This window comes from Bombus terrestris, chromosome 1 (assembly GCF_910591885.1).
Source record: "Bombus terrestris chromosome 1, iyBomTerr1.2, whole genome shotgun sequence".
In the NCBI taxonomy this organism is placed as follows: domain Eukaryota; kingdom Metazoa; phylum Arthropoda; class Insecta; order Hymenoptera; family Apidae; genus Bombus; species Bombus terrestris.
In genome coordinates, this window is record NC_063269.1 from 11358725 (window position 1) to 11375814 (window position 17090).

At 36.1% G+C, this 17090-nt stretch overlaps 1 protein-coding gene across 6 annotated transcripts in view; it reads left to right on the forward strand.

Annotated features, from left to right (window-relative positions):
- Positions 1-17090, forward strand: part of LOC100642436 (glutamate receptor ionotropic, kainate 2) — a 282902-nt gene that overhangs the window by 246273 nt on the left and 19539 nt on the right. For all 6 annotated transcript variants that reach the window (XM_048408633.1, XM_048408628.1, XM_048408624.1 and 3 more), the window contains 5 exons: positions 5069-5089; positions 6148-6300; positions 11395-11616; positions 14907-15198; positions 15708-15846. In XM_048408633.1, coding sequence (XP_048264590.1) covers positions 5069-5089; positions 6148-6300; positions 11395-11616; positions 14907-15198; positions 15708-15846 — 827 coding nt within the window. The remainder of the gene's footprint in view (positions 1-5068; positions 5090-6147; positions 6301-11394; positions 11617-14906; positions 15199-15707; positions 15847-17090) is intronic.

Genomic DNA, 17090 nt, shown 5'->3' on the forward strand with positions numbered 1-17090 from the left:
TTACTAAAACCCAATTTCATTTAGTCTTCTCCAGCTTAATATTTTGTTATTCGTACCACTTTCCCGTGGAAGTGACTCTCAATTACAAGATTGAATAAAATATTCCGAAGGTATCTCAACTTAGAAAGAAGGTTGCCCTTTGGATAAGGTATCACGTGGGACCGACAGAAACGCAGAAAATAAGATCACAAGCTCACCTATGAAAACGCAAACAATTGAACGAGATCAGCGGCCCAAGGAGCAGTTAAATAATGGAGGCTGGAACCGTTGGAAGGCACCCCGGGGCATTCTAAGGTTGCCGAGCTTTATATCTTTTTACCTACGGTCTCTCTGCCTTTCCTATACCCTCCATTCATTTCTTTTCCCCTTGGAGAAGGCCACGCTTGTTTGATCCCTGACCCGTTCATAACGCGGAGGAAACGACCCGGCGGAAGTCAACGATGGGTGCACTTGAGGATGCACTTTTTTCGCCGGGACTTCGTTAAATTCGGATCCTTCGTAACTGTTTGGGAGAGACAACGTTTTGACAAGTAAATCGGCTAGCGTCTCATCGCTATTCCCTTGCTTGCGAAGAACGGATAGAACCGACGAGGAATCGATTCTTGCCACGCATCCGGAAGCCACAATAAAAAGCCACGTCGCGGTGACTTACAAAGGCTCTTCTTGTGAGACAAGCCAATCCATGGCTGGATTCGTTGCATTCTCGTCTGGAGGAATTTATTACGGATCGTGTTTAGCATTGCGAAATAAAAATCTGACGAAGAAAGTGGAGAAGATGAAGATGAAGCTCAGACCTTATGAACGAAATATTTTATAATTCTGACGTTGACCCTCAAATGTATCACTTTTTAGATATATGATACGGTATTTTGAAACTATTAATTTATGTAAGAAAATCCTGAAAAAATAATTGTATACTTCATTTCTTTTCTGTAATATTTTTCACTTGAGTCAAAAACTGTAGTGCATTTGTAACGTACATATAAACAGATTAAATATCGTGTCCTCCCCTGTAACTATACAATTGCCTATAATACTACATCGATAAAAATTAACCAACCATGATACGTTTTTGAAATATCGACATTGAAATGCATCGTTAGAGAAAATAGGAAATAATTTGCCCTAGCTAACAGGTCATTCATTACTGTGATCAAGAGGGCCACGTTATACGTGGTAAAAGTCGCGAAAGAGATATTCAAGTGGAAGACCACGAGCGAACTTACTCCGGTAGCTGTGCTTCATAACTGAACTGATTTATTCATTGAACATTCGAAGAAGTTCCAGAGCAGGCCAGGAGTTCCAGCCCGTGACAGCGAGACAGAAAGTACCAGGGGAGAACGTACCCGGTGAAATTTGTATTCTCTCTACGTACAATTAACCCGATTTATTTCGCTAGAGCTTCTTTCCACACTGCCCTCTCTATTTCAGGGGAAAATGCACCCTAAAAGGAAGCTAGAAAAGTTAGAAAAAAAAATCTAAAAAGAAACGAAATAGGAAAGCTCTGTAATTTCCATGAAGCGGAGAGTCGAACGGAGTATTTCGATTTCGAGTAAAGGTAGCGAATGGTTCAGCGAATACGAAATCGCGTTTATTGTTCGTCGTAATTCAGCTCAATTACACAGTAACAGAAAGTTGTTAGTCGTGAAATGGAGAAAGAGTGAAGGCAGAATAATTAGAGCAGGGAGAAGGAAGAAACATTAGGGATCTTGGATGAAAACGAGCAACGAAGGCTAGCATGAGTTGCATTAGCGATTCCGTACGAGTCGTTGGCTAGGAGAACGGCGACGAGTATGTAAATACGCGTGCACATGGATGCAAGAAAATTGAGCGGATGTGAGTAAATGATGGTACGTGACCGATCTTAGTTCAAAAGAGAAGAAATCTCGCGGCTAGAAAGAGGCGGAGGCTTGCTTAGCAATCAGCTTCGGAGATGGAGCACCGACTACAAGAGAAAAGTTTGTGTTTTCTGCGCTGCAAAATAATTTTTGTTAACATAGTAGCAATGGTTGATTTTATGACAAGTTTACGTATCTATGCATATTAGTACACAAACGTGGTTTTTCTGTTATTTAATTTTAGACTTTTAAAGTTTCAGATTTTCTATATGCAATTTTACTAGAAGGGAAACTTGTAAAAGCTAACTCGTATACCAGAAATTCCTTATTAATCAGCGCTCAATTACCCCTGTCAGAATAAATTTTTCGTACATCTTATCCCCTTACAAAGGGGACGAAGATGCGGACGTGACACTTTTCACACTTTGACAATATGATAACCATAACAGAGCAGACATTAAACTTGGTAGAAATACCACATGGACTCATTTTGCACTTACACTTATCTTTGTAATCACACATATCTTTAACAATCATATAATCCACATTGTTATTTTAAAAGTCGTTGATATCGAACTACACGTGTGAACATTGACGACACAACGCGTATTTTCTGCGCTGCAAAATAATTTTCGACAATGGCGAACCTTACATAGAACGGTGTATTTCCTCCTTCATAATCTTTGTTTTTTTTTTGCCCTAAAACTTCTTTTTAGTTAAAAAAAACGTACGATAGAAAAGTATAGACCGAGATATGCACCGTATTGAAAAATTCATCAGGTAGAAGGTCTGGAAATAGTTCCCCCAGAATTCAGATCGTTCTATGGATAAAAAAGAAATGAGAATAGGTCCTCGATGGCGCGTATCACGGTTTGCGCAGCCGAAAGATTCGGCTGGATGGAATCCGATAATAAGCACGCGTGCCTTCAAATGCGTGCGTGGTTTCGATAAAATCGGACGAGTCGAAATTTCGTCGTCTCTTTTTATTGGCCGATTCATGGAAGCTTCCGTGGCAGGATACGAATAGCGAAACCTTTTGCGATTCACCGGCTACCCAGGCTACATTCTGTCCCGCGAAATTCAATTTGCCCTCGAACTGGTCCGCGAATTTCTTTTACAACTGTCGAGCTACGTCTGCTGGCATGTGTAGTATCGATACAAAGAACTACCTTAATGTTCAATCCTAGAACCATGTTACTATTTCTGTAATAGTGTTACACCAGTTTCTATAGCCCCTTCATTCCAATGTTTCGAGTGTTTTTGAATTTTCTGTATTTATCGTTAAGCATGAATTCAATTAACCTGGCTTTCAAGTTTGTATTCATACGGGTACAGTTAGATAACTTGGACTCGTTTCCACTTAAATAACTTGCTTTTAGAGAATTATATACGTAAGATAACTTGGAAGGAAGTGACAGTTGTAATATCTGTATTCGTTTCTGTTAAATGTTTTAAAAAGTTAAAAAATAACATTAAGAAGAAACGATTCAAAAGATATTTGGACAAAGAAATGAATTGCTAGGAGTCATTTGGGTCTATGTGAACTCCATATCCTGAATTACTTCATTCTTATTTTTCTATTACTATCTCTATTCTACATATTTCAAGATTGTTCATATAACACATGTATTATATATTACATGAAGTATTGAGATATGTATAATTTTGTGTGCTGGACTGGGTTAAAAGAGATACTTGTATGTGAGTATCAGTGTGTGGAGGTATGTATGTGGAAAACAGATGAATGTAAACTGTTCAGTCGGTTAACAGTCGGGTATGGAAGAAAGTGCTGAGACGCGTGCAAGTGTGTATCAATGGATATTCTAGAAATCGTCCATAAAATAAATATACGACTAGGTTAATATTAATCCCAAGTGTAAATTCAATGTTCCCATAACAATATTTGTGGCCATCAAGATCCACAATTCTCAACATGAAGATATTTTACAATTGATGTAATATGTATATACATATACAATGTTACCATGAAGTACATAAATTATTGTAGAGGAATCTGTCGATGAAGAAACAATAGCAGATCCATTTCAAGAACTTTTTTATTTCTTACACTGATAAATCATATTAGTTCAAAGAAGACTTGTAATAAAAATACCAAGAAACCGAATCAATCTTCGGGATAGTGTATCAAATATTTTAAAGGAACTATGTGTAGTATATGGTTGTATTTTTATTTGAGAAAGTAATATTTCATATGGATCAACCAATACGTTATACCAAATGCAAATTTCATTCTGGATTTCTATATAATAGTTGACGTTAAGTCGATTCCACAAAAGCATCGTTTCGATTTTCGAGTTTACTAGATTGCCAGCGACACGAACTTAACAAAATCATAATTAATTAGGATCGCGTGCACGTGGCAAATGATCAGTATATCCGTTGAATTACAGATAAATTGGTACGCGCATATTGCTATTGACAACTGTAGTAAGTATAGATAGGAAATGCCTGTTATTTGTCGTCTGTCGGTACTTACACCTCGATTCACGATCCTTCCACCGCGGCACGTGAACATTTTCATTTACCGTATTTTCCCCGTGGTTACGGTCACGAGGGGGATAATTAATTTTCGATCACGTCTGCGATAAAGAAACGTCGGCAATCGTTTATTTCCGACACTATGATCGATTCTGATCGATAGAACGTGGACTTTTCCTTCTTACAATAAAATACGTAGAACCTACTGGCTAATTTTAAAACGCGAAACGTTTTCATCTAAGTATCCGTTTTCTGGCGCCTAACGTGCAATTTGAATGTAATTGCGACATTAGAACATCTGCGTATAAAATTGAACCTTTTCTTTTTGTATCTAATAATTGGATTATGTTAGTGTAATCGTCATTTAGTTGCTTTGATCGTTACTCGTTTCTCTTTCTTTTTTTGCTTTTCTGTATATTGAGAAAGGTTCAATGATTAATGCATTGCTCAAAAGACATATAAGGAAATCGAAGAAAAAGATAATCTATAGTGGTAAACATATAACTAGGTATAAATATTTATAAGACTGTAACTGAAATTGTTTTCTGTTTGTAACAATAAAATTTCCCTACTTTTGTTTATGTTTTAAACTTTCTTTTGGCTTCCATTGTATATATATACTTGTTTAATGTTACACTATCATTATTAATCTTAGAATAGTAATTTTATGACTACACGAAGAATCTGTAATCGAATAATGAATATTTTTGTTTCATGCACGGCTGGAACAGAACAACCTCACTTGCATAAAGGTAAGACGCAACGAATCTCTGGTTAAAATTACGAGCAACTAGATGTTATGTTAAAAGTATTAGAAAAATTTTTCCCAGGAAATTAAAGGAATTGTGAAATTAAATTCTTGAGATTGCCATTTTCGAGAATTGGTAGGTACTGTGAATTTAAACGAACTTCCAGAAAATTTGTACAGTGTTTTCACGTTAATTGAAACTTTTAATACAATATGTGTGTTAAGATATAGACTGGCAATCTTGCAGCGTTTACGGCTATATAATAATTAATCAGAGTGCTTTGATGTTTCCTGACTGTAAATTATTAATAAAGAGGAGATAATAAAGCTCCCAAGCGATTACCTTCGAGCAATAATAATTTGATTATTGTTACATTGATAAAATTTAAGAAGAATTTCCACGGTCATTCCATGTCGGTTATGCCTTCAAGTTTTTAGAAATATTTTGAATATTTTATATTAGCTTAATTACATTAAAGGAAAAGCCTCATGTTGTATATAAATTCAATCACAAAAACTCAGGTTGCAAAACTCAGTGTGAAATTTCCATGTTAACTAGATTACTTAATTTTGCCTTAACTATCTGACCATATACCACACACGCGAGAAACAGACCTGATTCTCGGTTAAATGGCTCCAGGAATGATGTCTTGTAAAATCTTATGAAGATATTGTATACCTCAAAGGGAAGAAAGTGCAGTCACGATACAAGCAAGGACGTTGCTTGTTGAATGATGTTTTCAGAAGATTTTGATCGCAATTCAAGAAATTTAAACGCATTAAGTAAAGTTTACTATTATTTATTGCAAGATCGTAAAAATCTTCACAATGCTGTCTCGTTTTTATCTAACACAGATAATATAAATAATAATACAATTTATTTGTTATGAAAGAAAATTTCAGCTTAATGCAATCTTGTTTCATAGAAATCGATACTTCGAAAATGTAATCTGATTTATGTGACACGGATTTTTATGTAAAAATTATTTCAAAAATTTGTTCCAACGATTTATTAATTATCATGAGAGTAATATGTTTGGTTATTGTCTCTGAATCTTGTAGACTGAAACGTCATTGATGTACGACGCCGTGCACTTATTTGCGAAAGCACTGCACGATTTGGATACATCCCAACAGATCGACATCAAACCGCTTTCCTGTGAATCCACCGACACTTGGCCCCACGGATACTCACTCATAAACTACATGAAAATCGTGAGTATTTGAGCTATAATATCGAAAATTATGTATAGATATACTTATCGTATTGAATGTAGATAAAAGATGAAAAGCTATGAATGAACTTCGCATGCGCACTTAGATATTATTTTAGTGTATTTATTAACTTATATTTTAGGAAGTTGTAGTTATAGAAAGTGGCAAACGTTACGAATACTAATTTTAAACGATATATCGGAGGATAAAGGTAGATTTAAAAATTAAAAGTTAGAAAATAATCTGAAGAAATTTGGTCAATATTCTGCTGAGATTTATGAAATTTCATAATTCTATGAGCGTAATTCAAGAGCTGAAATTGAAATAAAGATTTGTTCCACCTACTAAATATGACAATACGTGCCTTAACATGAATATTTCATATACATATGTTTGCATATTATGTTTTTCCTATAAATGCAGAAACGTCCGTAATCCAGTGATTAAAATAAGACATATGTTATAATACCCCGCCTCGAATATTTTATATATATTTCAATATTGTCTGCATTCTACGTTATTATATTATTCCATTAAAAAAATTTTCATAAATGTATATAAAAATTTGCAATATAATAAGTAAAATAAAATAAAAACTTAATTAACCAACCAATACGTCCGGAATAAGTGAAAATGAAAATAATAGTTACTGTTAAAATACGTTTAACTTGTCGCGTGGAAATCTTATTTCGCGCGTTCCATTTATACGCCTGAGAAGAAGCCAGCATGTGTTTGTACGATTGTTCGCGAGGGAGATGTTCAAACAAAGCCAGCTGGTTTACGATGTCACAACGGATGGGGAAATTCCATTGGAGCCTTAATCCTATCGCGATATCGTTGGAAAAGCTCCAATTGAAAACGAGTCGAACGTTCAGGAAACGATGTTCGCGTCACGATGACGTCGGGAATTCGATATACCGATGGGAACGTCGGCCTATGACGTAATTGGTAAAGGGAAAGAAAGGAATTCTCTGCAGTGGAACGCGGAAATTATCGGGTTAGCTTGCTGCTTTCGTAGCTGCAGCAATTTTTTCTCTCTCGTCTCTCATGGGCTTTGCAAAAACACTCCTCAAACCGCTACATCGCCTCGCGGGATTACGAAATCCAGTTTAAATTTTCAAAACTGCGAGCAATTTACGATGCGCGATGTAATTAAGTAATTTTATATAATTACGCTGTATAATTTGTCGCGTTCACGCCATTTCCGTGTAAATTGAGATTTTCACTTGGATTTTATCAGCTATTAAATCCATTAATATCACGTTTCGTACTTTATTGTAAATTGAAATTTCTTATAATAAAATAAAATGGATTTCACACTTGGATTAATACATTAAACGAATCTAGACTTCCAACACCGTGATTGATTTTTTTCTACATTTGCTAAGCTGTAGAATTTTTCATTTCGATTGAATCAAATACTTTTCCATTGAAGCACGTCTTTTAATGTTCTGTGCTAAACTACTAAATCACGATCAATTCAAGATCAATTCAATAACCAACCATTCCAAGAAAAACCACATCGCAAACATTAAAAACATTTCATTTAACTTTTATCGTATCTCAAAGTAATCGAATACATTTCATTAAAACATCTTTTTTTATTTTTTTTATTACCATTTTTCTACATTAAAAATATTTACAAAAGTAAGAGATTAAATCAAGATCAATTCCTGCCAATCAATCTAAAAGGAATCCAAGCCAAACCCCACCGCAAACGCTAAAAATTTTCCACCAATTCACCTTTCCCCTATACCTCATACATATTCACCATTTCTTATCCCTACACAGAAACCAGTACAGCCTGCGTTATCAGCCACACGAACTAAAACCAACCAACAGCAACATCCTCGCAACTATTTCCCAAAAAATTGGCATTTCTGCACAGCTGCATAATCAAACGAAGAGGTCGCGCGGCCTACGCTTCTGCCTACTTAAACTAGCCGCAGATAAATAAGCGGTATTGATACGAAATATGCAAAACAGGATAGTAATCTAATTGCGCGGACGCGTAATTAGAGGTTTGTCAGTGGCGCAAATCGTTCGAAAGCGAGCTCACCACGACAAAAACGTCCCGTGTAACAGATGCGACAATGTTCCGTTGTCGATAGGCATCTTGCAGCCAGTTGTGGTGTTTCTATCGCTGCAAACGCAGATAAAGAGACAGAGAGAGGACGAAGAGGCCATGAGAGGTCGAGAGAGATAGGTGGGTTAGTAGGTTTATCGGGAACGTATCATGCAGAAGGGGGAAATTAATTTCGCGGAATTATGGCCATCGATCGGCCGTCCAGCCAATGTAATAAGCCATTATAACGATATGCTTAATCGGACTGTTTCTCTCTGTTTGGGATTCTCTGCTTATTAACGAGCGCCACGAGTGCTGCCATGTGCAAATGCAAATGTCTGCGGGAACTGTGCGCCTTCATACCGCACGCAGACGACACGATCTTTCCACGGTTCCCGATTGTTCCACTGAACAATGGAAAGTTACCTCCCGAGTTAAACGAAGCCGTCACTCCCATTGACAAATTATAGTTCGCGGTTTTGTGACCGTGAATCCTCGATGACGTCCGCGGCGACCACGAATGCGGTTAGGCGAAGTTGAAGTCGACCTAGTGACCTGCAGTTTAAGACAGTGGATTCTGGTTCTACCTTCGTAGGAAGTGCTGACAGGATTATTAATAGGGAGATGGAGATTATTCCTTTTGGAATATTAGAAGCGGAGTGTTGGGATTTTATGTTTGGCGCTTGGTAGAAGGGAGAATTATTTTGAGATAATTAGTTTTGTCCGTGTCATTTTTGCTATTCTACAATGTTTATAATACGGAGGACAATATTTGCTATTTTCGGATAACTATTGTATCTATTCCCATTTTATTGGGGTATTGTACAATAAATAATGGTTAAGTTGGCGTGTTAAGAAGCATACATAAGAGTGGGAGATAAGTTAGCGATGTTGAAGAATGAAAAAATATGGTCTTAGGAAATATTTATAAAAAATATACGATATTCAAATATATAACGCGGATATATAGAATATATGTCCTAATATCATGTCCGGTAGCGTATTAGGAAGAAAGTAGTTATTCATAATGTAAATATTATATCGAACCATTCTAAATGAGTTTCTAAAAATTATGTAATTAAAGTACCTTGTCGTAAGCAGTTAATAGCAGTACGATTTGTTCGGTAGAAGACAGATTGTTTCTCAAGATGAGTGAAGATAATAATGATCGAAGCCGAGAAGACAGAAGAGTCTTAGAAGCAGTCATCATTTAGTAAACGAGCTTCAACGAGTTTAAACCGCTACAAGAATATATTGTTAAGTACCATGCAACATTCGAGCAGATTGGGTGTTTTGAATATCATTGAAATTCGTATTCTAATCGTTTAAAACATCAGTATCTGAAACAAACAGTTCTCTCGATCGAGTAGTTAACACGATTCAGGTTCAAATGGGCTACGAGTATTTCCTTTAAAACTATCTCAAGATAACATCGTTTGAAATTTTAACATTGTTGTTTAACAAGCAGTTTTAATTGGGACGCAATAAAATGAAAATTGAAAATGTCTGTGCTCACAAAGGGATTCTTCCTGTGCAAATCCTTTTTTAACGCAATTCTTTTTTATCCAATACAAATATAATTGGCATAAATCTATATCGCAGAAAATTTTCAGGATATAACACAAAGAGAAATAATGAAACTACCATTATTCTTCCAAATATGGCACAAAAGGAACAACGGAACAATATAAAGAGTAATGAATAAGATATATAGAACATTGCAACAATTAGCACCGTAAACAGAAAATTCGATTACCTCAAATATCAACCGGATCAATAACGAGTCGTGGCTGCAATAACTGTATCTCTTCCCTGGATATCTGGATATTTCCTCTTATGTTTATTTTATTTTTTTTCAATATTTGCATCTGCTAACGATGTCTGCTGTTAGTGTTATCATTGATGAAACATGAGTTCGCAAACGTAGTCGTGTGAATATCGCACGATCTCGATGTCGGTGTGAAGCGATAATATTATTTGTTGAATAGAAAAACACTTCTCATCAGGTTGGTTGACTCATATCGCAGTTCTGCCTTCAATTCTACTAATTACGCGGCGCGTAACCGGGAACAGGCGGCTCTTTCGAACGCGAAACACGAGCGAACGCAATTTGCCGCCGAAAATTTCGTATCAAGGCTGCCTTGGTAATTATGCAGGTAATGGCAACTTCCTCTAATTTTCCTCTGGTTACGCGGCTCGATTCAACGCTAAAATTTATTGGGAATCCTCGTTGCGACTCGATCACAGTTTCATTATGCAATGATTCGCTTGAACAGATCTTGAATATTTTTCCAGTTGTAGGGGGAAATTTTCGATTCGATAGGAATAAGCAAAAATAAGAAGGAAGATGGGTTCACGTGGATCGTTTCACGCGTCGATCGCGGGGCTGAGTTTAATCGCGCGATATGCTCGTGATCCACTGATTAGAGCTAGTCACCCAGAATTTCGTGTTTAATTACGCCGGCTAGCTCAGTTACGCAAATGTGCGGTTCATATTGCGTCCGCTCGATCAACCAGTCGTCTCCACTCTAACGTTTCGAATTTCCCCCATTTGTAAATATTGAATACCATTTGCCTTCGTAGAATGGAAAATTCGATGGCTCCAAAGGGCTGGAATATGGATTGGGAGTGTACCAAAATTAGTTAATTTATTTGTGAACATATATATATACATATAGAGATATGAGGAAAATCAAATTTTTTGAAAGTATTTTTCGATAGTAATTATATTATCTTGAATATCTATATTTGTTAATTTTCACATGGTGATTAAGGAGAGGTATTTTAATGTAATTTAGTTGTAAAGAAAATTGTCCTGCTGAGTGCGAAAAAAAGTAGGTAGCGGGTAATTCCAAATTGTAGTTAATTAATAAGTTCTTGATCCGTGTCTTTCCTCTTTCATAATATCTTTACTCTTAGAAAAATCGTATTACCTACAGGATGAGAATAGCAGTTAATAAGTGATGTCTACGAGTATCATCTTTGTTTTCCTTCGAAAATTGTCAAGAGTGTTTAATATTTGTTTCTAGGTCGAAATGACGGGGTTGACAGGAATTATCAAGTTCGATCACCAAGGATTTCGCTCAGACTTCATTTTAGATATCATCGAACTGAACAACAAGGAGGGGCTGAAGAAGATAGGGACCTGGAACAGCACCAAGGGTATAAATTTTACGAGGAGTTACAAGGAAGAGTACACTCAAATCGTGGAGAATCTTCAGAATAAGACTTTCATTGTAACAACTATACTGGTAAGTGGTTAAAAGATACTCACTGTTTTAAGATTTTCACGATTATTACGAAATGTAATGTAATGTAATGTAACTATTAGAAATTAATTAAACGAAATATTTTCTATTAAGATAATGAATTCTTCTTAGAATATATAGAAAATTGTTCTCAGCGCGTATACGTTAATGTATTGCAAATAATATTTAAAATTTATTATACGAATTGTTGCGAAATTTTTTTCCCAATGCTGCAAGACGAAATCTAGGTTACGCGTAAATCTACGGAGCTAACATGACGTTCTCGTTCCTTTAAATCCGGAATTTGAAGTCATAGCTAAATTAATTACCCATTCGCTAATTAAAAAGCTTTATTACCTAGGATCATTTTCTTACGTCATTATCATACATTTTCTAAAATCTCGGGAACACTCGCTTACATAAACGCGAACGTGTTTAAACGAACAGGAAAAAAGAGATCGTATCCCACGTTCACACACACGGAATTTCTAATCCTCGAGTCAACTTTTCAAAGTAACCAGGACATTTCATCCTCGTTTTAATCAAGTAAAGTGATTTCCCTCAAATCTCCTGTTCCGACCTCCATCTGCGCCGGTTCTCTCATCTGAATTTAAAAAATTGTTCTCTTCCTCGGTGTTTCAGCATTCCACTGCCACGTAAATCATTCGTGTATCGTTAAAATCCTGACTGTTTGTTTTTCCTGAATGAAAAGGAAACAGAAACGAAGTTCAACGAACGCCGCGCGGAAGTGGACGCACTTCCTTTTCCTTTTTCGTTCGTCGCCTTCGCTAACTCGTTAGCTTTTCTTCTCTCTTTGACTCCCTGCCTCTTTTCCCTAGTACTGCCGCCACCTCTCGGTACTAATTCTTGCCACGACGAAGAGAACCAGAAGGAAACCGGAAACGGCGAAGGGATACGCGATGTAATTGAAGTTTTCATGACGAGCCAGCCGACCGTGTCACTTATTCTCGCGATAATTGCGACGACAAGTAATGCAGTGCTCGTGAATGTATTAACTAGCCAAGAAAGTTGTCTTCCTTTGGAAGAAGTCCGACAGAGTTGAATTGGGTTGAGTTTTGCGGTAGTCGAGATAAGGGTGCTCGTCGCGCATCCGACGAGACACCGAGCCGCTGGAAACTTAAACAATCTAACGCCTGGCGTCTTTAAACGTCTAAGCACCCTGTATTTACGACGAAATTAATCGGATTATTCGTCGACGTGCTTGAATAGTGGACCACGTTAATTCGTTGCGCTCTTGAAAGTTACGCTCCAGTTTCTGCGAGTTAAAAGCTATCCTCTTGTTGACAGAAGTGGTATTAGAGAACGATAAATTATTAAGGACTGTTAAACGTACAATTCTGTTCTAGCCTCTTGAAACGATGAAATTTTCCGCTCTTTTTTATTTGCATTAAACATTTGAAAATTATATTCATCTACGTGTATGCTGTATGGAATCGAAAGTACTCTATCTACACGAGTGAATACGATAAGACCTCTTATAGGAACAAAATTAAAAACGAAAATAATATTTTTTCATCTAAATCCTAATATTAGAGAATACCGATTTTGAGCTAATAAATAAAATATTCTTGATAAATTAATCTATATATATTTTTTCGAATATGACAATTTGTAATAAGATAATTTAGATTATTAGATTATCAAGATGAGTTATTTTTATACATCATTTCTCCTTCACTTGTACAATCGCGTACATCATATTTTTTACGAAGTAAAATTTCCATTTTAAATATAGATCTTCATTCAAACTTCCAACTAACGTAACTAAATATCTCCAAAGTAATTTATCATCCCCAATTATTCGTTTTTATTTTCTTAAAAAACACAAAATACAAAATATGTACATATATAAATATTTCATAGCAAGTGCACAACTTTGATAAATGAACTTCGCAAGAGTTACGAAATACGATTACGATCAAATTTTCCTCCAGAAACTTGCCTCGAAGTTTTTTAAGAATCGGCCACGTACGCCCGCAACATCAATTTCGAGGAAGCTTCTACGAAATTCCACGTCAGTGCCGGCATTTAGTTACCGCGTTTCGCGTAAACGCGTCATTTCGCGAGCGACACGCGGAATTCTAAACGCGCGGAGCATCCAGCCACCCATTCGTGCAATCACCAAATAACTCTGCGAGTTTTCATCTCTCTGCGCATGCAGAGGTTATCATCTGTTCCTCGCGTTCCATCAAACGAGCTTCCTTTTTGAACAAAGAAAGAAATCCTGTCGACACGAGAGTGCAACCCTTTCAATTGCGAACACGCGCATGCATATTCAATCTCTTGCTCGCCGCAAATCACAGCTCTGTGAATTAAGCAGTGTTGGGGTCCGAAAGAAGCTTGTGTGACTCTAGAATTTTTATTACTCGTCGAAATATGGTTAGGTTAAGTGCAATAGTTTCACATATGCATTGCGTTTCGTTGCTGTGCACAGTCAACAGGCTGTTCATATCCGTATTTGTAAATATCCAAACATGTTCACGTCGTGCTTTATTACTTCGTGTTTTATTGACATTTTCGTGGTACTCGACATGGAATGCTGTCAAAATGTTTTACCTGGTATACCTTATAAGCATATCGTAGAATTGAACGTTGCCTTTGCTAGCCAATATACGATCAAGATGAAAGAATTTGTTAATTAAAGTCACCTTGATCAATTATAAAAATCATTTTATGATTTTTCACTAAATCATGTTATATTGATCTTAATCGATAAATTCTTGAATTTGAATTGTATATCTGTTAGCAATGACAATGTTCAATCCTAAAATAACTTTTCAAGTTCTTGAATAATACTAAGTGTTAGTATCTGAATAGTAGTAATAATAGTAATAAATAATAATGGCAAACAACATATCGGACGCAGTGTTTTATGCATTTCAATGATAGCCGAAACAAAAATGTGTTCTACATTTGACACACAAGTAATTACAATTGTAAGCTCATAGTTTTTCAAATCATCATAGATCTGTTTGTCCGAAAATTCAAAATACTTCTACTTTTACTCATTTATAATGTAAATTTTACAATCACTCTACAAGCTTTCCAATACAAACACAGATATTATACAAGATGTACCACTTCTTACAGATGAAACATTGTCAAAAATGTTTCATATATGACATGGTTATGGATAATAAGAAAATTTTATACAAACATGGATAGGATATTTTAAATATCATCTTTGCAGTTTAAAATACACACGCAACACAGATATACACTGTCAAAGAATCCCTTATTCGATTACTGGCATTAGTTTACTAATCTCATAGAGCGCGCCATACTGCATGAGGAAGGACTCGAGCGAAAAGCTGACCGGGAACGCACAGTTCGAGGGCTACAGCGTCGACTTGATTTACGAGATATCGAGGATTCTCGGTTTCAATTATACGTTCCGCCTGGTACCGGATGGACGGTATGGCTCCTACAACAAGAAGACGAAAGAGTGGGACGGTATGATGAAAGAACTGTTGGATCAGAAGGCGGATCTAGCGATCGCGGATCTAACCATCACGTACGACCGGGAACAGGCGGTCGACTTCACCATGCCGTTCATGAATCTAGGTGAGCGATCAGTTTGATCTACGATTCCAAGAAGAACCTTGCTCATCGCGTGGAATTGATTTAACGATCGTAAAACTCTACATGTAATGGGGTTGATTGATTCTTGAGATATTTGAAAACTCCATCACCGGATGGAGCAAGATTCAATGGTATATTTTCTTTCAATTGAAATTTTGTGGAAAATTTTGGATTAGAAGAAGGGTCAGAAATTTGTAAAGTGTAATATGGATATTTTAATGAGACTAATTAATTTTTTTACTAACCGTCTATAGAAGAAATTTGTTCGGAAAAGTATTAAACATATATTCAAATTCTTAAAAGTTTTACATTTCGTACATATTTCATTCTTAAAATTTATTTTTATATCATTTTTTTAAATATCTTTTGTACCATTTTTAAATTTTGCTTAATAACATCTTTTCATTATATCATAAACAACATACGAACACTTTTGACGCTATATATTCAAATTTTACGATGGATTTACACATGTGATCTAAAATTTACAGGGATCAGCATACTGTACCGTAAGCCTATAAAGCAGCCACCGAATCTGTTCTCATTCCTCAGCCCGCTTAGCCTCGACGTTTGGATTTATATGGCGACAGCTTATCTAGGCGTCTCTGTGCTGCTCTTCATACTAGCCAGGCAAGTAAATCCATCTTACCAAGCTCCGATAAAAATATTGTACCGACATCGGTGAAATTTTGCATCCGAACTACGTATTCGATAGGAATGAATCTCTGAACGTAGTATATTTTATCGTTCGGTTAGACTTTCGTTGTATTGAGAACTCAACAAATCTCCCGCGTTAATTTTTAGATAGAGAAATAAGACAAATTAACACGCTCACTGCCCAAACGTTTTATATTAATCAGGTATTTTTCGTTCACACTCCAATGATATGCCTCTCAATTAAATCGTTCACCTTTCTCCATTGCTCATACTGTAGATTGTTATTTTTCTATCAAACAAAAATTGATATAAGATCTACTGCTATGTTATTTTTTTAAATCATACTGCACAGGATGTATTATTTTAATATAAAGCTTTATTTTATTTTGCATTTATTAGTTTCTTCGATGAAAGATCTGGATTACAGTGGATTTTCGTGGAAAATCGATCACCAAGTTACAACTAGCTCTTAAGTTCTTAATAATTGAAATATCAGTAATCGTTATAAAAATATTTCGATAGTGATCCTCGATCAAGGCTTAGAACTCATAAATGATGTATATTATTAAGCTTTCTATTGTTTACGGGAAAAGGTAACTAAAGTGAAAGTTATAAGAATTTGAAGAAAACATAATGAATATGGATCCATTTGTAAGCAGCAATATTTTTCAGAATGCTTAAAGAATTACACCAAGTAAGTCAGTTGTGATTGATTTCATTTGTAATATATTTTTTTTTCACAATTTATAGCGAACGAGCAATATTTTTTCTATTTTATCAGTTCTATTCATCACACGTCTTAAATAAACGTCATTCACCAGTGATTGTTTCCATGCATAAAACACGCTGCATATACCTACATGAGAGATACCCTATATCGCGCCTGATGCAGAGGACACGCCCGAATCGAGCGGTGTGAATCACGAATGATGTACAGGACAGTGAACGTGCTAAATCGACCGAACGCTACAAGAATTATTAGCGATCCTAGCCTCGATAAACTCTGCGTATTCACCTCTGTAAACAGATGTTACGTTATCACAAGGATATTGATCGTAGAAATAGAATTTCTCCTATACGTTCGCTGATAATCTGCATACATAACGCACAAGCATTTAATTCACGATGACTCGCGAGTATCTTTCTCGAAGATACATAGAAACTCTAATTTCACGGTCGACGTGGTTTCGAAGTCGAGCACGAGTGAGTCCGGTTAC